Source organism: Balaenoptera musculus, chromosome 5, assembly GCF_009873245.2.
Source record: "Balaenoptera musculus isolate JJ_BM4_2016_0621 chromosome 5, mBalMus1.pri.v3, whole genome shotgun sequence".
In the NCBI taxonomy this organism is placed as follows: Eukaryota; Metazoa; Chordata; class Mammalia; order Artiodactyla; family Balaenopteridae; genus Balaenoptera; species Balaenoptera musculus.
The window spans coordinates 3,073,755-3,096,247 of NC_045789.1; the positions used below are offsets into that span (position 1 = coordinate 3,073,755).

The 22,493-nt window shown below is 48.8% G+C and overlaps 2 protein-coding genes across 6 annotated transcripts in view; one reads left to right on the forward strand and one right to left on the reverse strand.

Moving 5' to 3' along the window:
* Positions 1-20,243, forward strand: part of FNIP2 (folliculin interacting protein 2) — an 89,915-nt gene extending 69,672 nt beyond the window's left edge. For 4 of the 5 annotated variants that reach the window (XM_036853282.1, XM_036853276.1, XM_036853280.1 and 1 more), the window contains 3 exons: positions 11,063-11,263; positions 14,929-15,044; positions 16,706-20,243. In XM_036853282.1, coding sequence (XP_036709177.1) covers positions 11,063-11,263; positions 14,929-15,044; positions 16,706-16,784 — 396 coding nt within the window. In that variant the 3' untranslated portion in view covers positions 16,785-20,243. The other variant, XM_036853277.1, reaches the window with a different exon arrangement.
* C5H4orf45 (chromosome 5 C4orf45 homolog) overlaps positions 17,197-22,493 on the reverse strand; it is a 98,956-nt gene continuing 93,659 nt past the window's right edge. Inside the window, exon 5 of the mRNA XM_036853419.1 lies at positions 17,197-17,310. Coding sequence (XP_036709314.1) covers positions 17,197-17,310 — 114 coding nt within the window. The remainder of the gene's footprint in view (positions 17,311-22,493) is intronic.

Here is a 22,493-nt window from a genome sequence, read left to right on the forward strand (position 1 = left end):
ACCCCAGTCTGAGATCTCGGTGAGCCCTCCCCTCCTACGCTGCCCTCCGCCTTGCAGCCTTGCGCGTGGCCCCGGAGGCCCCTTCTCAAACGTGGGGTCTGTCGGTTCCTCTTCTGCTCTCGCAGGGGCCTGTCTCTTTGCAGAGTGAAATCTGGGCTCCTTGGCTGGAACTGCCCCCCGTACGTGTTTCAGATACACACGCACACACGCAGCCCTGCTCTCCCGTGCGGCTCGGTCACACCGTGTGCCAGCCTCTAACGGCCCGCCCCCTCTCTCACCTCCTTGCCACGTGCGTCGCTCCCTCTGCCTCAGGCGCTGTGGAAGCAGCCCCAGTGCCTTTTGCAGGCCCTGTCCCAACGTTGCCGCTTCTCTGAAACCGCCCCAGGCCCTTTGCACGCGGTGCTTGGTTGCGCCTCCAGTGTCTTTCTTCCACCAGGCCTGCGGGCGTCTCTCCGTCCAGCGCCTGGCCCGGTGCCCGGGGACGCTGCGCGGTCCCCCTGCGCTGGGCGGAGGAGCGTGTGTTCCTGCAGGTGCAGCTGTGCCCCGAGTGTGACCCTCCTTCTAAAGGAGAGAGGTGTGGCAGAGAGTCTGCCTTGAAGGCATAAAGGGGAAGAGTTCTGTGTCGGGACATGCCGCCTTGGGCCCTTTGTGTTCTTTTTCTTTACCTAAAGGAGAATAAAATGCTTACTATACATCTCAAAGGCATCATTGCTCTTGCATCTTGTAAATATCAGGCGCATGGCTAATTTTGATGTTTTCCCCAGTGTTTTTCATTACATGCGAAATATTTGGACGTCTGTGCCATCCTCTGCAGAAAAATCTGTGTACCAGCCTTCTTACGTTGTATTTTGGCGTCATGCACATCCTCCCATCACTTTGTTCTGATGACCCTTTTTGACCTTGAGCACCTCTCCTCGACTTTAAACTCTTTCCTTCCTCAGCACGTGACCGTCCCGACATTTAAGGCGTCCCTGAGGCTGTGCCCTGTGTCCACAAGTCCGCAGGCACAGACACACAGAAGGTCAGGTGTTTCCTCTGGACCCTGCCCCTCAGCCGGACCCTCCCCGCTCCCGCTGCCCCAGGTCCCGACGCCCTCACGATGCCTGTAGACTTCCCCAAGCCCTCACCTCCCAACCTCCCAGGACCCCCCAACAGCGCCCGTGGTCCAGAATGATCGATTCGCTCTCCTTCTCCACCTTATCACAACTCCGAAGCCTTTAGCGACTGACATGGAGCCTGTTTCCGAGAGACGCATAGAGCACATAAAACAAAACGACTCCAACACGGTGGGCTCGTGGTCAGGGTGAGGGAGAGTGGGCAGTACAGGCAGGGATGTTAGCCCTCCTCAGTCTAGAGTAACTGTTGAGCAGGTACGTTTAAAATGGTTACGGTGAGAAAAGAAGGAATTGGAATCTTTAAAAAGACCGTCTGTTATGATACACGACTATTTAGATTTGTAAAAGAACCGAAGAGAGATGCTGAAATGGAAAAATGCAGTCATGGAAATTAAAACTCGGGGGTAGGTGAAAGAGCAGAGCAGATTACATACAGCCAGAGAGGATGAGAGTTCGTGAAAGAGTGACCAGATGCAGAACTACCGCTTTGACTGCAGCTCAGAGACAGAGGTACCTGAAAAAATACGGAAGAGCAAGTAAGAGACCTGGAGGCTTGAGTGAGGAGGTTCTATCGCGCCTACAGAAGGCGGGAAAGAGAAACAGCATTTGAAGGAAGAATGGCTGCGATCTTTCAGATGAAGTGAGCCCACTGACTCCCGAGTAGGGTAGATATAAACAAACCCGCGCTGAGCGGCAGGACATCAAAGACAAAGGACGCTTGTCAGCAGCCAGAGAGGAGGCATGGCCCCTGTCCTTCAGGAGGTTGAACTCCAACAGGTGATTAAAGACATAAGCAGTGAAAGCAGAGCCCACAGCAGGGGGAGGGGGGCAGGGAGGCACGGGACAGCCTGGGGGCTTCCTGGAGGAGGTGACGTCTGCAGTGGGGATGAGCGGAGAGAGGGCGAGGGGGCCGGGCTCCCCCCAGGGGCTGCAGACCAACCACAGGCAGAGCCGGCTGTGCCGCCACAGGAGCTTCTGTCTGTCTGTCTCTGTGACTGCTGTCAGGAGAGCCCAGGTGCTGAGCATTTAGTGTTTAGTAGCCTGGATGACTCTGTAGGCTGGGGAAGTGTTGGAGGACGGCGAGTGGCAATCAGGTTCCTGTTCTCTGCGCGGATGTGAGACTGCAGGTTTTCAATAAAAACTGTCCAGCCATCCACATGTGTCCGCGTCCTGAAGGCGCCCTCGGCCGTCCAGAAGTGGGTGGACTGGCTCAGGTTGCTTAAATCCTCGGTTCCGAGGACGTGGAGGGGGCTTGGCCCCTACGGAGGTAGAAGAATAAAAACGGGGTCCAAGGACGTTTAACCCAGAGCAGGTGCTGAGACTGTGGCCCTCAGGGCACTGATCGTCCATTTTCTCTCTGTGACCAATTCAGGGATTTACTTGAAGCCATGTAAGGGCTGCTGTTGTTAAGTCATGGGACTATAACGTAACGGGTGGGGGGGGATTTCTTTGAAAGGTGTTTTGTCCTGTCACATTCTCTGACTCAAGTTCAGTTTAATAAAGTTATAGAACTTGACAGAAATATCTTCTAGGAAATGATGAAGAAATTGACACTCAGATAATACCCAAGAATCTTATAATTCAGAATGTTTCAGAGGAAAATAAAAGAAACAGAGAGGTTCTTCCCATTACCTGAGTCATAAATCACCGGCTCCCCTTGTGTGTGAAAGAGGCCACCCAGTGGCTCGTCCTGGTCGCTGAATCTGCACTGTTGTAATCAGTGAGCAGATTCTAGAGCTGGTTGTGGTACCAGCGTCCGTCTGCACACCTGTTGCCTGCGATCCACATGTGGGCTGGCATCTTTGAGGATTCACGAAGGATCGGTTTTTTTTTAATTAATTTATTTTTATTTTTGGCTGTGTTGGGTCTTCATTGCTGTGTGTGGGCTTTCTCTAGTTGCGGCGAGCGGGGGCTACTCCTCATTGCAGTGCACGGGCTTCTCATTGGGGTGGCTTCTCTTGTTGCAGAGCATGGGCTCTAGGCGCGCATGCGGGCTCAGTAGTTGTGGCACGTGGGCTCAGTAGTTGTGGCTCATGGGCTCTAGAGCGCAGGCTCAGTAGTTGTGGCACACTGGCTTCATTGCTCTTTGGCACGTGGGATCTTCCCGGACCAGGGATCGAACCCGTGTCCCCTGCATTGGCAGGTGGATTCTTAACCACTGCACCACCAGGGAAGTCCCGAAGGGACTTTTAGAGTATGTACTGGGCAGTACCAGCAGCTAAATATGGGAAGTTTCTTAGCAAAGTCATAATAGAGGTGACCGTGTTTTCTCCTCTTGTCATTATGTTGCAAGTGTCATTCCCACTTGTTGCAATCTTGTCTTCCGAGGGATTTCCACTCTGACAAGGTCCTAGGGTTTCAAAGTAGAGGGCTTGGCAGGTTCATTGAGCTATGAGTCAGAAGCACTTGAATGAGTTCCTAGATCCTCTTTCTGACGTGCCGAGATACTTCATGAGCTCTTGCACTTCTTGTCCTCGCGTTCCTCTCTGTAGAGCAGGACTGCATCCTGTGTACCCACGGCAAGAATGGCTTGATGAACTCATCAGTAGTTGAAGGAAGCATACATGGGAGCTGCTACTTTCCTACTCTTGAGTTAGAAATAGGTAACCACCACCCAGTCAAAAAATGGGCAGAAGACCTAAATAGACATCTCTTCAAAGAAGACATACGGATGGCCAAGAAGCACATGAAAAGATGGTCAACATCGCTAATTATTAGAGAAAGGCAAATCAAAATTACAATGAGGTATCACCTCACACTGGTCAGAATGGCCGTCATCAAAAAGTCTACAAATAATAAATGCTGGAGAGGGTGTGGAGAAAAGGGAATCCTCCTACACTGTTGATGGGAATGTAAATTGGTGCAGCCACTATGGAGAACAGTATGGAGGTTCCTTAAAAAACTAAAAATAGAACTACCATATGATCCAGCAATCCCACTCCTGGGAATATATCTGGAGAAAAACATAATTTGAAAAGATACATGCACCCCAATGTTCACTGCAGCACCATTTACAATAGGCAAGACATAGAGCAACCTAAATGTCCATCGACAGAGGAATGGACAAAGAAGATGTGGTACATGTATACAGTGGAATATTACTCAGCCATAAAAAGGAATGAATTAGTGCCATTTGCAGCAACGTGGACGGACCTAGAGATTATCATACTAAGTGAAGTAAGTCAGACAGAGAAGGACAAATACCATATGATATCATATATGTGGAATCTAAAAAAATGATACAGATGAACTTATTTACAAAATAGAAATAGACTCACAGACATAAAAAACAAACTTATGGTTACCAAAGGGGAGGAGAGAGGGATAAATTAGGAGTTTGGGGTTAAAATATATATACTATCGTATATAAAATAGATAGGCAACAGGGACCTACTGTATAGCACAGGGAACTATATTCAAGATCTTGTAATAACCTATAATGGGAGAGAAGGAAAAAAAAAAAAAATATATATATATATATGTATAAATGGGTCAATTTACTGTATACCTGACACTAGTACAACATTGTAAATCAACTATATTTCAATAAAAATTTTTAGAAAGGAAAAAGTTAACCATGTGAAGTGTTAGTCATTTAAGTGCAATACATGGAAAAGAAGTATGTTAATAGTTGTGTGGATGACTTAATAGGAACTGGATTGAATCTAAAAATAAAGAAATAGAGAATCGTTCAGAAGAGCCGGCACGCGTTAGACATTTAGCACATGCCTTGCCTTTTGTTGTGCTCATTTCCGAGACTACGGAAGAAAAACGTGATTTCTCTCCTTGAGTTACTTATGAAATCACTGAGTAGACAAGCAGATGTGAAGTCCAGAGCAAGTTGAGGCAGTGTGGTTCGGTGCCAGACAGTGGACGCGGGGGGTCCTGTTGAGGGGTGCAGGGGCGTGGGGACCCAGGCTGGGCCCCTGAAGAACTGGAAGACATTCTGGGCCCAGCCCGAGTGACAGGTGGGCCACCTCCCTGCCCAGAGCAGGGAGTTCTCCTGAGGGCGCCCCGGAGGGGAGCGTGTGCACGTGACGGTGGGCCCAGACGGGAGCTTCCAGGGTGGAAGGAGACAGGTTTGAGCCTAAGCGTTGGGGTGTCCGTGCTGGAGTAGGGTTCCGGGTTGGGGAGGGAAGTGGTGCTGCGAGGGTTTGGGGGACGTGGTTACGTGGAGGTGGTGGTGTAGGGAAGCAGCCGAAGGCCCCCAACAAGCGGTGGGCGCTGCACTTCGTGTTCCACGCTCATTTTTCTCACAGACACTCTCAACCAAGTACGATCACACTTGGCAGACGTAGACCCTGAGGCCCAGGTGAGTGGCCACTGAGGCCCCAGGGCTAGTAAGTGATGGAGGTGAGAGTTAAGCCCAGTCGCGCCCAGCTTCGGAGCCTTGGCTCCTTGGTGAAATATCAGATCCAAGCCCTAAGGACGGAGCTGGAGGGATTGGGCTTCTAGTAGGTGTTTGAATCATTCAGTCTTAACGTTTTACAGCATTTGTTAAAGTACTTGATTTCTCAGAAGCACCGCACCATGTATGTTGTTGCTGATAAGTGTCTGTATTTGTGTGTACCCTGGTGTGTACGTGAAGTTGATAAAATCGTGAACTTAAGAGACCCCCCGCCTGACAGATTTCACTATTAATTACTTCTACGGTTAAGATACGGCTCATAAGGAAAAGTAATAAGAAGAAGCATCATATAATTCAGTGTTTCCTTTGTTTATTGTGGTTCTCTGTATGCCTTAAAGAGCCTTTGGACTTCCCTGGTGGTGCAGTGGTTAAGAATCCGCCTGCCAATGCAGGGGACACGGGTTCGAGCCCTGGTCTGGGAAGATCCCACATGCCGCAGAGCAACTAAGCCCGTGCGCCACAACTACTGAGCCTGCACTCTAGAGCCCACAGGCCACAACTACTGAGCCCACGTGCCACAACTACTGAAGCCCGTGCGCCTAGAGCCCGTGCTCCACAACAAGAGGAGCCACCACAATGAGAAGTCCGCGGACCACAACAAAGAGTAGCCCCCGCTCACTGCAACTGGAGAAAGCCCACGTGCAGCAACAAAGACCCAATGCAGCCAAAAGTAAAAATAAAATAAAATAAATAAATTTATTAAAAAAAAAAAAGTAGAGCCTTTTCTAAGAGGAATTTTCCATTGAATACCAGGCAGGGCAGAGGGCGTGTGTGGGTGAGTGTTCCTGTGGTAATCCAGGCGTGGTCTTCTGGATCATGGAGTTCTTTAAATTCTAAAAGCTTAGACATTGACTAATAAGCCACACCATGATACGGTTGAAGTGCCCTGTCTTTAGTGGGGTTGTGTTTCTTTGGGGAAGATATGTATCAGAAATCTCCAGAATCACCAGAACTTAAGCTTCTCTGACCTTAGAGAAGTTTAAACCAGATCAGAGCTGGGCAGCCAGTCACCCTGGTGCCCCTTAGATTATAACTTAATCTAAGTTATAGACATCTTTTCTCTCTCTCCAGGATTCATTTCTTTTTCTTGACTATTTACATTTTTTCTCTCTCTCCAGGATTCATTTCTTTTTCTTGACTGTTTACATTTCCCTCTATTTCCATCTTCCTTTTAAAAGTGTTTGTTCTTCAGGAAATAAGTGAGTAACTGCTAGATGGTGTACTTAGAGGCAGTTGGGTGTGTTCAGGGAATTACGTGTTAGGTATCTAGGAGTCCGAGGATGTGTAATTCTTGTTTCTTCGTTTCACTGAAGTAGGGTTGATTTACGGCGTTGTGTTCATCTCTTCTGTGCAGCACAGTGACCCAGCTGCACACGTATGTTCTTTTTCGTGCTCTTGTCCACTGTGGTTTGTCACAGGATGCTGAGTGTCGTGCCCTGTGTGATTCCTTTTTAAAGTGCTCCCCTGACAGCTCTCCGTGGTTCTCTGTGCCCCTGGATCCTGCACACGTGGTGGCACCGCGCTGTGTTGGGGCTGCACGTGCTTGCCTGCCTTGTCACCGCTGTGCTTGGCCTGGGCCCCTTTCTCGAGGGCCCGGTCCCGGGCTAGGAGCTGAGAGTCCAGGGAGAGAAGAGTCGGCCCCTCCTTCAGGGGACGGGCTCTCGACCTCCTGTCCGTTTGTCCCAACCCTCGGACCTAGCCTTCTTCAGTCTGTGCTCAGGTTTCCGCCAGTGATTTAAAAATGGCTCACGCGCACTTTCTTTCTTTCACAGTTTTCTGACCCATTTCGTTCTTCCTCGTAAGATACCTGAGCCAACTCCTCCGTCGCTCCTCTGCTGTTACTGCCCCTGGGCCTGCAGCCTCCTGGGGTCACTGGGACCTGGGCAGCCTTCCATCCATCGCTTCCCCAGTGAGCCTCGCCGCCCTCGTGCCTGCGGCTCACTTGCGAAGGCGGAGCTCTGTGTGTGGTTATGGGGCCCCGTAACCTGCTGTCTGTGTGCTTTCCTCGGGCCCACACGCTGCTCCCTCCCCTGTCACGATGCTGGGGAGATCATTTCGGAAATTGAGCTGAGTTGGAAACTAGGGCCCACATTATCTACTGCAAACAATTAATCCAACAAAAGCTAGATTTTTACCCCAACCCTTCTCAGCCTCCTGGGCCCCCTGCTCACAGGGAAATCTCAGGGGAGGAGCATCTGATTGGCCTGGCTTGGGTCCTGTTACCACACCTTGCTAGAGGGAGGTGATTGAAATCCAGGTGAAAGGGAACTGGCATGCATTCCACTCACTGTACGTACGTTGGCCTCTGGTCTTTGATGATTATATATATACTTTCGGAACGTAAGTCCCTTGAAGAAAAGGTCTCAGTATAGATCTGTTTTGTGCTATACCCAGCACACTGTGAATTTCTGATAAATGCAAAGCATTGAAGGAACTTGAGCTCAAAATACAAATCTTTTCAATTTCCAAATTTCCATTTCCTTTGCTCACAAGGACCAGGTACACTGATGGCAAGTCATCGTCCTCTTGCTGCGAGTTTGTGACACACGGATTGAGCAAGAACTTGCAGGAACTTGTAAAGGGAAGTCATTGCAGCCCTGTCTTTACTTTCTGTTTTGGAGAGTGTGTGAGGAAGGTAGGACTGAGGGGTCACAAAAACCTGCGGGTGGGAGTGGGAATTTAGGGTCATTGTGTGTGTGAGCATTTCGACTGTTTGGTGAGCAAGTCTTAAAAAATGAGAGCCATCCTTGGGAAACTGGGCTTCATTAATTCAGGAATCTGCTTTGCCACGTTCTTTATTTCTCACGTTTAACCTGTGCTTAAATAAATGTTGGGCCGCTAGACTTTGCCTGATTTGCTATTCTTTTCAATGGGGAAAATATTCTAAAACGTGAAAGTTTCCGTCCTGGATACAGTTGAGGAAAAAAGTTCTCATTCAGCCCACCAGTCACTTCCCCATCTGTGGGAAAGAGCGCAAAGATTGAGTGGAAAAGCCGCAAACGAGGGAGCCAGACCACCTGCTGAAAGTACAGCGTGACAGCAGACATTTGGGTTTCCATCATCGGCCTTCCCACTACTAGTGTTAAGTCGTAAAAAGCTCAGGTCCCGGTCACCCGAGACAAGGTCGTGTACCTGTGGGGGTTCTTTGCTGCAAGCGGCAGAAACCGACTCTTGTTAATTTAACCGGAAGGGACTTCATTGGAGGGATAGTAGGGATCCTTAGAAATGGTAAGGAGACCGAAGAATTAGGCTTGGGGTCGGCAGGAAACAAGGCCCCTGTGGAAGTGCAGGAACCAAGCATCGCTGTGGGTATTCGTGGTGGCTTTTGTCGAGCAGGAGCGCGGTGACCCCAGCGGCTCCCGGCCTCCTGGCCGCGTGCTCCGGGCAGGCGGCCGGGAGGGAGAGTCTGATTGGCCCAGCTTGGGCCCTGTTCCCACCCTGTGACGGAGGGAGGGGCCTCCAGGATTTACCCGGGAAAGGTCCTTCTCCAAAGGGGAATCGGGACGAACCTAGCGCGAGGGGCCACCACAGGGCAGCGGAAGGAGCCGCGTGACAGGAGGCCAGGCCCGCTTTGCCTTCAGTGACTGCGGGTCAGAAAGCTGTGCTCGAGGACGCCGGCTTCGAGGTGCGTTCCGTCTGTCTCCATCTCACTGCGTACCTGCCCACCCCCTTCTCTCTCCTAGTTTGGGGCTGGAGGGCAGTCCTGTTGTGCCCTTGATTTGCTCGCCTGTGGGATCCTGAACACGTGTGTCAGAGGAGCTGGCGGTGAAGCAGTTACACTGTGATCAGTTTTGAGAAATTCAATTTTTTAGGCCGTTTTCCTTTCTTTAATTAATTTTTTGGGAGTATAGTTGATTTACAAAGTTGTGTTTCTGCTGTGCAGCAAAGTGAATCAGTTATACGTATACACAGATCCACTCTTTTTTAGATTCTTTTCTCATACAGGTCATTACAGAGCATTGAATAGAGTTCCCTGTGCTGTACAGTAGGTACTTATTAGTTACCTATTTTATATATAGCAGTGTGTATATGTATCCCAATCTCCCAGTGTATCCCTCCCCCTTTCCCCCACCCCGGTAGCCATAAGTTTGTTTTCTACATCTGTGATTCTATTTCTGTTTTGTAAATAAGTTCATTTGTACCATTTTTTTCTATTCCACATATAAGCGATATCATACGATATTTGTCTTTCTCTGTCTCACTTACTTCACTCTGTATGACAATCTCTGGGTCCATCCATGTTTCTGCAAATGGCATTATTTCATTCTTTTTTATGGCTGAGTAATATTCCATTGTATATATGTGCCACATCTTCTTTATCCATTCCTCTGTCGATGGACGCTTAGGTTGCTTCCATGTCTTGGCTATTGTAAATAGTGCTGCAGTGAACATCGGGTTGCATGTGTCTTTTTGAATTATGGTTTTCTCAGGGTATATGCCCAGGAGTGGGATTGCTGGGTCATATGGTAGCTCTGTTTTTAGTTTTTTAAGGAACCTCCACACTGTTCTCCATAGTGGTTGTACCCGTTTACATTCCCACCAACAGTGCAGTGGGGTTCCCTTTCCTCCACACCTTCTCCAGTGTTTATCGTTTGTAGACTTTTTGATGATGGCCATTCTGACCAGTGTGAGGTGATACCTCATTGTAATCTTGATTTGCATTCTCTAATGATGAGTGATGTTGAGCGTCTTTTCACGTGCCTCTCGTGGGCCGTGTTCCTGGACGGCGTCAGTGTTCACCCCGTTGGCCCCGTGGCACAGTTTCCTAGTTAACCTGCTCCGTCCATCACTGCCCAGTTACCGAGGATTTGGTATTTTAAGTACGTTCATCAGTAGCCGCACTTGTGCCTTTTGGCCTCATCTCGATACACAGCTCCCTGGCCAGTCTGACTTTAGTTGTCCTGGAGTTGATTTATGCGTGTAGCACATGGTTTCTGAATAAATATTGCCTCGTGATTAAAGCTATGCCTTTCAGGGGCTGTTAAGCTACCCAGCCAAACCTTGTGATGGGGAAAATGGCAGTAGACTCCTACACCTTATTCTGACTGTCTCCATTTTAAAAGGAGGGTGCAGAGACTTCCCTGGCGGTCCAGTGGTTAAGACTCCACGCTTCCACTGCAGGGGGCCCGGGTTCGATCCCAGTTCAGGGAACTAGGATCCCACAGACTCGTGGGAAAAAAATAAATAAATGAAAATAAAAAGCATAAAAGGAGAGTGCAGTCTTCCAGAAGGAAACGGGCTTTAATGTCCTGGGATGGAGGGAAATCACAGGCCGTTTTGCTTACCTCTGAATGTTTGGTGACGTTTATAGTGTGCCCCCTGGATGCAGGAAGGAAATAATGACGGGGTGCAGTTTTGTCAAGTTAACATTTAAATGACTATGGGATGACACCCCAGTTCGGGTCCCTGTAGGGCTCGGGCCTCCCGGGGCTCCCGCCATCACCTCTGCCCCTGAGTCTGACGCTGCACAGAAACTTCTGGACGTGCCGATGTCACCGGAAGCATGGTGAAAAGTTGACCCCCTGTGTCTGTCCCGCAGCACCCTGTGCTCGACGAGCCCATCGCCGAGGCCGTGTGCATCATTGCAGACACGGACAAGTGGAGCGTCCAGGTGGCCACGAGTCAGAGGAAGGCGGTGGACGGCACGAAACTCGGCCAGGACGTCCTGGTCTCAAGCCAGGTGTCCAGTTTACTTCAGTCCATCCTGCAGCTTTATAGGCTTCACCTCCCCGCCGACTTCGTAAGTATCGTTCTCAGACCATCAGAGAAGTGAGCTAAGAAAGCATTTTCCGCAGCATTGCGGTTATAAAGTCACGCATTCCCGTGTATTGATTTTAGTCTAACTGGATGGTAGCATCAGTGAAAACAGAGCATGTGACACAAAACCAGCACACAGGCTGGATTCAGTGACAATAGTCCTTCTGGAGACAGCACAGAGTGACACAATCTTTTTGAACAAGTTACGTGGAGAAACAGGGAAGGTATGGGGGCAGGGATCGAGCATAAAGGGAAGTTTAACATCCTCCTTTGGGGGACTCATCGGTTTTCCCGTCATCGGGTCAAATGCAAGCCAGCCAGCTTCCGAAGGGACGAGTGCCATCAGTTCAGGGACCATCCTCCCAAAGCTGTTATGGATACATAGAATATCGTTCGTGTAAACGCTTAAAATGTTGAAGCACCGTAGCCACAGGGGATGGTATCAATTGTTCCTTTTCGAATGGGATTTTAAAATCACTTTGATAACGTTACATTAAATACGAACAGCAGACAGACCCCCTGAACTCCGAGAAAATGATCAGCAGCTCTCCCTGAGTCCCTGGAATAACATGCAAAACAAATTCCTGTGTGTCTGTGTGCAGAGAGATCAAGAGAAAATACATTTAGCCAGGAAGGGAGCAAGGTTTCCAGAGCACAAGCGCAGCTGAAGGGCACGTACAGGGCAGAGCCCCGCGAGCTGGCGGGGCTGCAGCTGGGATGAGCTCACCAGCCTTCTGGACTCCTCCTCCCTCAGCCCCAAACCAAACAGCGTCTCCCTTCCAGCCTCCGGCCTCCGCAAAAGATGCAGAGCTATTGACAACCAAGTCGGAGGCTGAATGTGAGTCACCTCCCCGATTGCTCGTGGCGGGTGTTCCCCTGAGCTCTCGTGGCCGGATCTGCAGGCGCACCACACCCCTCGGAAGGTCGGGACTCCTCTGTCCTTGGAGGAGGTGCTTTGAAACACTGGCTGTCACCTCAGGTGGCAGCACAGCATCACGGGGCACCCCTGGGCGTCACGGGGGCCACACCCAGGCTTGGCCGTTGCTTCGTCGGGCATCTCAGGGCCGCAGCTTTCTCCTCTGCAAAGTGAAGACGGTACCTAGGCAACAAGCATGTGTGAGAGTCCTCCAAGGGGCTGCTTTCTACCTGTCCGAGCTCAGGCGAGACGAGATGCCCTGGCAGCCAGTGGACAGTTGTGGCCAGTCCGTGGGCTTTCAGTGGCCTGGACTCAGACCCAGGCGCCTCTGCTTCCGAATCGGGTGCCTTGTCGAAGCTGGGGCAGAGCAGCACCTGTCCTGTCTGGTGATAAAAATTAAGTGAGATAATTCGGGTAGGGCACTTGAAGTAGTGCTGGATGTTGCACACACTCAGGAAACAGCTACTATTAGTGTAACTGTTAGTAAGAACCAGTTGCGTGAAACAGTGTTCATGGCTTTGAAGACTGACACCACCTTTTCACTGAAACCTTTATTTGGGCTTTAAACTGTAGGACCCCTGTTCTCAGGGGTAACACAGAAGGCCCCACCTGCGGCGTATTACAACCTGATTCCTGTTCTACATTTGTAGGCAGTTTTTCCTTCTAGTAGCAACTCGCATCATGCTGATTCAGAGGCCGAAGTCTGCTTTTCTATAAGGGAAGAGAGAGATATTTGATTTTACAGTTTTTTACTGTTGTATTTACCAAACTTTTATATTTTATTCTATAATCCATATCTCTTGCTACGTTTGAAATCTTAGTTATCCCAGCAGTAAATTACCACAGTTAATTCTTTTTACTTCATTTAGACATAAGTTACATATGACCACTTAATAATATGAATGACTTGACAAAATCAGGATCAAAGAACATTTCATCTGCAGTTTAAAATTCTCCTTAAAAGTCACTCGAATGAAACACGTGATTAAAGGCCTGTTAGTACCTTCAGTGTGAAAAGAGAAAGTAGCTATTTTAAATTTCAGAAGTTAAAGTTGAAGAAATCCATCTCAGAAAGGAGGGAGGGGAATCCCGAAACAGTTCAATTTCATAATCAGGCTTTTAAAAAAATTTCTAAGTGCTTTGACTGCAAGTTCCGTGCACATTCCATATGAACCAATGTTCTGTTTATTTCCGCACTGCAACACACAGTTTTCCTGGGGACTGTGAAAACACAGTAAATTCACTGTTTTAAAACATAAAGGATTCAACGTTAATGTGAATGTTCTTTTTGATATTTTACAACACTCTTACTAAAACTTTGTATTTGCTCCACAAGGAACTGACACTGAACAGGAGACCTTTCCGCACTTAACTCTGTTTTCCTGGGGGAACATTTTCCCCCAAGAGAATTGGCGAAATCCTCCTTGCTTTGATTATTACTCTTACTCACTTACCAGTTGTGTTTCGTCCACACAATACAGTGCACTTAAGGTTTTAAGCCAATGAAAAATGGAAAAGATTGCATCTCGAATGGATACTTTTTCCATGTCACTGATCAGCCCAGGTGGTCAAGGTCAACGTTTTCAAGTGCATCTGTTAATCTTTCTACCTTGAAAATAGCAGGCCTAAAGGTCTAGAAGAAGATCACGTCTGATGGAGTGACCCTTGCCAGAGCCCTCAGGTGACTTACTGAGCTGCCTGGATCAGTCTTCCTGCCAGATGCAAAAGCATTTGCCTCTGGTGCAAGACACAGGTGACTGCTGCTCTCTAAAAACGAAGCTGGACACAGTTCCAAGGGTAGAGATGTTCTGAACAAAACTGCCCTTTCTTCATTGTTACTAGAGACCTAGTTAAAATACACTCTCGAGAGCAAAAAAAAAAAAAAGGTTCAGAATAACCTTGTTCCAGTCATTCTTCTGGGAACGAATTGCACCAAAATAATCTGAGATACAGGAAAACAAGAAAGGTGCTCTTTACAAAATTATGTATAATAACAAAAATGCAGATGGCTATGTGATTTTAGTCATGGTAAATTCACATTCTGAAAAATCTCATAAAAATTATATTGATAAAGAATTTTTAATAACATGGGAAAAGGATTATTAGAAAGTTTTTTGAAAGCAGGAAATAAGTGTACTTATAGAATGATTTTAACTATGTAGAAACAAATGCTTTTTTAGAAAGACCAGAAAATATATATGAAGATCTTAACAGTCACTGGAAAAATTAAACTTTATTGTTTTACAAAAACCTATTCTTTTTTATTTTTTATTTTTTTAAGTTTTTAAGTTTTATATTGTTAAGATCTTAACAGTCACTGGAAAAATTAAACTTTATTGTTTTACAAAAACCTATTCTTTTTTTTTATTTTTTTAAGTTTTATATTGGAGTACAGTTGATTTACAATGTTGTGTTAATTTCAGGTGTACAGCAAAGTGATTCGGTTGTACACACACACGTATCTATTCTTTTTCAGATTCTTTTCCATATAGGTTATCGCAGAGTAATGAGTAGAGTTCCCTGTGCTTTTCAGTAGGTCCTTGTTGATGACAAAAACCTATTCTTATCCCTGCTCATGGTAGGGTTTGAGCTGGGTTGTAATTCTTGAAGTATATTTTAAAGAGATGAGATTACAGTAGCATACTTAGAAATGAATTGAGGGAATTGCGGCTCTTAGACGTTGGCAGAGATCTGAGTTCTTGCCCTCATCGTGAGTGTAATTGTCTTTGCAGTGCATCATGCACCTGGAAGACAGACTACAGGAGATGTACCTGAAGAGTAAGATGCTGTCTGAGTATCTTCGTGGACACACACGCGTGCACGTGAAAGAATTAAGTGTCGTTCTGGGGTGAGTTCTGGGGAGTGCTGGTGTCTGCGGGGGGCTGTCCCCTGCGCTCTACCCACTGACCTGTCCAGCCTCTGGGGCTCCCCAGTGAACGGCATGTTTCTTGTATCTGATACTGGAGTTTCACACCCGGAAACACATGCAGACCTTGAAGCTAGTGGTACCTTGTTAGTCTTGCCCCTGGATTATTTTATCCTTGAAAGTGAAGAGTGTAATCCTCCTCCATCTGCCCATTTCTAGTCATTTCAGTAAGATGTGCGAGTCACGAGCTGTCACACACACGGCAGCAGCTGTGCTTTCCGTGCTTTTTCTGGAGGAGGTGGGGAAGGCCATTCTCCTGGACTTGGGGGCCCGTCTGCACGTCCTGGGGTGACCGTACTCTCCTCCCTTTTATTATGAGCCCATCAGAAGAGGGGGCGTGCATGCTATCGATAACGTGTATCATTTTCCAGAGGCTCTTGGTCCTGACTTCTCTGGGGGAAGACTTGTGTTTTACTGACTTGTGTTTTACTCTCTGGTTAATTTTCCACAGAGAAGTAACAAAACCTTGTGTAGATGAGGCATTGTCTCCCTTACCTGTGATGATAACCTCCCCGCCCCCCAGTTTGGGGCAAGGAAATACCGGGTATCAAACGTCAACCCTGAAATTCTCTGTTAAGCCTGCCAGTCAAAGTATTATTTCAAGGCTCAGGCCTCTGCATTCTTGTCGGACTTTCCATCTTTCACACCCAGGATATGACTTATACTGTATTGTTTGGCTCTTAGCGTTTCCTGTCACTTTTTTTTTTTACATCATTTAAAAAATATTCTCCCCGTTTGAGGCATTTGCTTTTACACTTTTTACTTAGATCTCTTCACCAGCCTCACTAGTCCTGCCCCATCCGGTTTCCGATGCAGGATGTGCAGCTTTTATTTCCAGGACGCTTGCCTGGCCCCTGACAGGTGCCCACCCATCAGCACCCCCAGAAGGATGGTGAGGGTGGATTTACCTCCTCGTCGCCAGGCCCCTCAGCGCCTTGTTAGTGGGGGTCCCTCCAGCCCCTCCTTAGCCCCTCCCGTGCTCAGGCCAGCAGCACTAAGGTGCTGGGAGCTCCCCGTCTGCCCCGAACTGAGATCCGGAGGGGGCATTACTGGAGAAGGCGTGGAAAACTCCACGGGGTCATGCCAGCTGCCTTTTTAGGTTCTATTTTTAATTTTTGGTTTTGGGAATCAAGGGAGAGCGTTAGGACGTATTTCAAGGACCGAGACCGGCCTGACTTTTCCAGGACGCGCGGCCTTCTGCCCATGCGCACCTGTGAGTGTCGGGCACGCGGTCAGTGGGGGTCTCGGTCACGTGCTCAGTGGGGGGTCTCGGTCGTGTCAGCCTTGAAGGAATCCCCGGGGTTCTGGAGACGCTGCCACCGTCATGCGTTCCCGGAGACGAACGTGAAGCCGGTGCAGACCCGGGGTGCAGGCCGGGAGGGCTGGCCGGAGGGGGAGTCGCACAGGGGCCGCGCGGGGATGCGGGGAACGTGGGGTCCCAGGGACAGGCTCCCGTGTCGCCGCCTCGTTCACTCCGTCATCGGTTCTGGGCACTGACCGGGCAGCCCTGGGGTCCGGCGCCGGGGCCCCTCCCGTAAGACCTGCAGCTTTAAAGCAACGTCCCCTCCTCTGTCCGCCCTCAGGATCGAGTCCAACGACCTGCCCCTGCTGACGGCCGTCGCCAGCACTCACTCTCCGTACGTCGCTCAGATACTCCTATAAGCCGACGCTCCGGACAGCTGCCCCGTGGAAGGAGGGAGGACGGACGGCCGCTCCCCAGGACCGCGAGGCCCGAGCAGGACAGACGGAGCCGGTGCTGCCGCGCTGGGCCGGGCCGGGCGGGGCCGTGAGCACGTCGGGGCCCAGCAGCGGGGCTGGGACGTCTCCGAGTTCCAGCGCGAGCTCCCCAAGCCGGGGAGAGGGGTCCCGCCGTCCTGACCCCGGCTCAGCGGCCGAGGGAAGCCCGCGCGTGCCGCCCTCCGCTCCGGTGCCTGCGGCGTCACCGTCACCGTCACCGTCCGGCGCTCGGCACGGGGGGCCGGGAGCTCCGGGGACCCGCTGCTCCCCGTCTTGTCCCAGTTTACCGCGTTCGAGGTGCAGCCGCGGGTGGGTCCGGGACGGGTCGCCGGTGCGATCAAGGCAGGAGTCGGTGCGGCGTCCTCAGCCCGTCCCCGCGTGGCTCCGTGGCAGCGGCGAGCTCGGCCCGAGCCCGCCCGGCTTCCCCGGACCCTTCGCAGCTCTGGGCAGCCTTTTAAGCGGGGCCGTTCACCAAAGTTGGTTCCGTAAGCCGGCGAGTGGTTCTGTGGCTGAACTCCTCCCGCGGAAGCCACCTTCTTCCTATACTAGTTAATACCAAGGACTGTTCCTACTTTACAAGGCCCAGCTGTCCTGGTGGGAAATGAACGCTGCAAGAGTGCAGGGTGACTCATGAATTAGTGTGAACGTTTATAAACAATCCCGATGGGAGCTGAATTTTTACACTATCATCTCTGTGCCTTCCAATCCCTAGGTCCTTTTCAAAACAGCTTCCCAGAAATTCACTGCCCCGTAGTATAAAACCTGCCAAAATGAAGCATTGTTTATTTATGAGCATAGTTTGCTTTTTAAAAACCCTTAATTTTCTGTGGACGTTCACTTTAGTTTACTGACCGTGAAACAGACGATGTACTGACATCCAGGGTAAAGGAAAAGCCTCTTGGGTAAGTGGATGGTTACAAGGCGGGGGGCTAACCCAGTACAGCAGAACTGTTAGTTCCTGCAGATCTTGAGGTCGGTTCGTTATAACCAGGCTCTGGTTTCCTTCTCGTTTATGAATTGATGCCAGTCCTTTCCATGTAGCCTTTGCACCTGAGACTATGAAACGACTTCCCTTTCAGGAGTTAAAATGACTTCGTATTTTCTACTTGATAAAATCCTGATCCCAAACCCCAAGTTACATACATCTGTGTCTTTACTCTTTGACAAATGCACGCGAGTTACTTGTTTGAAAGAGGAGAGCGGCAGGACCAATGGAGAAAAACAGGTGTGTGTTCTTTCTTTCTTAGGAATAGTCAGGACTGCAGCCTTCCCCTCTCTTTTTTAATGTCATCTTTCTTTCTTTCTTTTGGCTGCTCCAGGCGGCCTGCAGCATCTTCATTCCCCGACCAGGGACTGAACTCGGGCCCTCCGCAGTGAGAGCACCGAGCCCTAACCCCGGGACCCCAGGGAATTCCGCCCCCCCTTTTTTTTACGATGTGAAATGCGGAGAGGTGTGTTGAGGCTCTTAAGATCTTGGATTTGTATTGTGTGTCTTTCTCTCATAAAAGTGACGTTGTCCATTCCTTCTACGTTTTCCGTTTCCTCTTGCCTGATGTCTGGCACGAGACGGGTGTCCCGAGTCCTTGGCGCCGTGGCATCGCGGCGGTTGTCGTGGACCTCAGCCGTGGCCACCCTCTCCCCGCCCGTGCGGAGTGAGGTCCCAGCATCCCCTCTGCACCGGCTTCGAGCACCCGCAGTCTCGGTTTCCTTCTCCTCGTTGACACGTTCTGGGCGCTTCCCCTCCCTCCTCCCCGCCACCCCGACCCTCCAGGGCTTCACAGACCATAACTAGGGACAAAATCAGTGCACGTAGCGGCCCGGTGAGCAGTAGACCCGGCCCGGGGGACGCTGAGCTTTAAGCGGCCGATGCTGAACTCCACGCAGTACAGATGCGGCCCAGCCCCTGGAAGCTGAGGAAACTGGCTTTGCCTCCGCATCTCCTGCCCCCCGCCTCCCCCGGGAGAAGGTGACGGAGGGACAGCGCTCAGGACCCTGGGCGGCCCCGACCCTCAGGGCTGCCGCCCGCACAGCAGACCAGGGCTGTTGCTGCTCGTTCACAAACCCTCTCCTGGAGAACGTCCACCTGTGCTGTCTCCTAAACTCACCCTCCTCCCAAAAGCGGAAAAGAAGAGAATCTCATGGAACTGTGTTGACACACACAGCGGACCCCACCTGGTGGCTTGGGTCTGTCTTAGCCCAAGAGGGCAAGGAAGGGACCCGCCCTCGCCCAGGCCCACCTCAAGAAAAGAAACAAAAGTAAAAAAAAAAAAAAAAAAAAAAAAAAGTACAAATAGAGAAAACTACCTCAGTTGACAGGATTCCACCTTTAGGGTTTCTTCAACTTTGACGTCTTACCTGTTGAGTGCACCTTTTGTAGCATCTTGCTTTTCCACGCAAGCTGGGAGGCAGGACAGAGCAGGTGTGCGCCCGCGTGACCGTGATGGGCCTCTCTCTAGCATGTCGCGGTTTTATTTTTCATAGACTGACGGGTGATATGAATGTAAAGATCATTGTGTACGTTTAAACATGACAATGAAAACTTAAAATGTAGCTTCCATACTTGTGCATAATTCCAAAGTATTTTATTTTTATCAGTGTTAAATAGCTTTTTGTACAGGCTTCAATCCATTTTTCTGAAGTGTGCTGTTTTTTAATGAAAGTAACTCCAAACTTTTCACATCCCATGGAACTGCCGTTTACACATCGCAACTTTTTAAACTTTCCATATTTTTCAAAGTTAACTTTTTTCGAGGGAGGAAAATCCCTGCCTGCTAAACGATACTAAACTGTTGTTTAGGCCCTTCTGATTAGGTCCTGAGATTTTATAAAATTCAGCCTGTAGCTTTTTAGGTTCCTCACTAGAGTTGGTTGTACATAAAAATAAAGAATATAGAGTGACCCCACGGTTCTTTTAAATATCTGGATTTTTCCACTAACAACACATACTTTTGAAAGTATTTTGTTCATGCATACTTTCACCAATAAACTGAAAAAGTCTTTAGCTTCTCGGTAAATGTGAACCATTTGTTTTCTCTCGTGCTTTGGGGGAGGGGACCTTTTAATATACTGTTTGCCTAAATCAAGCAGCCCCCTCTGAATGTTAATTTTTAAATGTCCATCTTTGGTGAACCGTATATCTTGAAAGCAAGACTGCAATGTGCTTAAATTTAAGTGGTGTTTGTTTAAAAAGGAGAAAATTCTGGGATTGATTTGTTACTACTGAAGTTCCATTAAGACAAATTGGTAGGACTTTATGTTTTTGATCAGTTAAATAGATATCAATGTCAATGTATGGAAATTTTTTTCTTCAAACTTGTTCACATATCATTTTGATCCATTTTTATGTGGCATTTGGTGCAATAAACCTTCTGAATTTATCTTGAACATTTTCCTGGTACTGCCTGTGATTTGTTTGTTGCGTTTAATTACACTTAGACGTCTCATTTCCAGTAATTCATGCTGAAACAAGCCCACTGTATATGTCAGTGACTTTCAGCAGGGCTGTTTGGGAAACGTAGGGCCTCTCTGGTGAGCAAGGTGATGGGCGAGGGCTCCTGGCACAGGATGGGCAGGGGCGGAGGGTGATAGGAGAACATCTTGTCACGTGCAGAGCACCCCGGAATGAGGAGTTATCCCACCTCCCGTGTGACTCACAAATATCCTGCTGACGTTCAGGTGGGTGAAAGCCTTAGTTTATAATGATCTAAGCTGAGAATTTAATTTTGCGTTACTTACAAGCACAACGCATTTCTCTCACGAGCTTACTATACGCTGAATTTTCCAGGAATGCCACTGTTGTATATAAACTGAGGCGAGGTTTTACTTTGCAAGGTTTAGGATTTCAGCAAGAACTGACACACATTTGGAAAACCCTGTTACCAGTAGCTGTGCTCTTCATGAAGTCTGTCATCAGCGCAGTGTTCTCTATCATCTCTGCTTGTAGCTGTTGCCTTCGTGGAGATTCCATTCAGGAGCAAGTATCTGCTTTGTTCATTATATTTTCTAATCTACTAGTGCCCCAATGTCTGTGTATTAAAGTATATATTACTGTAAGTTGTAAAATAGTACAACGAGGGCATTATAGTGGTTGGTTATAAGTTATGTGTGTAAGGTTATTCTGTGGATGAATCTTATGAATTTTATTTTAGGAAAAATAAAGGGCATTACAAAATATTTGCTATGAAATGTGTCACTGATACACACGGCCTCAGGAAGCATATGCTATGAAGTGTAACTTTTGTAGCTACCTAAGACCATATTGAATCCTGTTGTTTTCAGAGTACAGGAAGGAGTCATATTAGGTATTGCTAAATCCTTTTTGGATTAAAGGTAAATTTCAAGTGTTTTTCACGTTCCCTTTAAAATCACGCCATTGAGAAAGCCCTGACACACACGTACACACCACGTTGCTTCTTGGTTCTGTCGGATGCCTGATGCATGTCACCTCATTTGATCCTCACACCTGGATGAGGTGGGTACTGTGACAGCTAATCTTATGTGTCACCTCGGTTAGGCCACGGTACCCAGATACCTGGTCTAACACCCGTGCGATGTTGCTGTGAAGGCTTCTGAGACGACAGCAGCACAGATGAGTCGGCTTTGAGTAAAGCAGGTCACCCTCCATACGGTGGGGCGTCTCCCCGGTCAGGTGAAGGACTTCAGGGAAAACAGACTGAGATCCCCTGAAGAAGAGGGAATTCGGCCTCCCCACGGCCTTCACACTCGTGCCTGGGTCTCCAGCCTGCTGGCCTGTGTGCAGATTTGGGATCTGCCAGCCTCCACAATCATGTGAGCCAATTCCTTAATTCCTTAAGAGAAAGCTATCCATCTGTCTGTCTCTATGCATCTGTCCATCCATCCATCCACCCACCCACCCATCCATTTGTCCCTTTATCCATTTCATCTATCTCTCCATCCATCCATCCATCCATCCATTTGTCCCTTTATCCATTCATCTATCTATCTGTCTGTCTCTCCATCCTTCCATCCATCCATCCATCCATCCTGTTGGTTCTGTTTCCCTGGAGAACCCTGACTAACATAGGTACTTAAGATATCTTATCGGTCCAGTGACGTCCATGAGGACCCAACAAAGCAGTTGGGAGTCAGAATATTGTCACACCGGGTTACTGGAGGTTGACTTTGAAGCAAAGATCTTTAACATAGTGAAGAGTACAGACTTCAGAGTTTCCCCTTAGATAAGTCATAGTCTCTGAACATGGGATGCAAAGGGGGTGCTGGAGAACAGGAAGAGCCTAAATTAGGACAACCTCTGGGACAGCAGAGGAGGAGGCACCAGCTCATTCATGGTGGGAGAGAGGAGATCAGTCCCCACGGCTGTGCCTCGCCCTCTGTGTTCCTGGGGACCTCAGGCCAGCAGTCATCTTCCCTTTCTCTTACCTTCAAGCACTCGGTCTACCGACCTTTCTCCTAGGCCCCTGCCTGCACCCCTCACCTCACAAGTTCAGGTCTGTCAGCCTCCACTGGCTCCTCCCATGGTTACTGAGGTCTCTCCCAACGTCCAGTCAGTGCCCAGAGCTGCTGAACTTGCACGCTTTGGGTGCCAAGTGCATCACCTTTTCTCCTTGTTCTTTACCTTCTTTCAGTCCCTCCTCATTCTCAGCCGAGTTACCA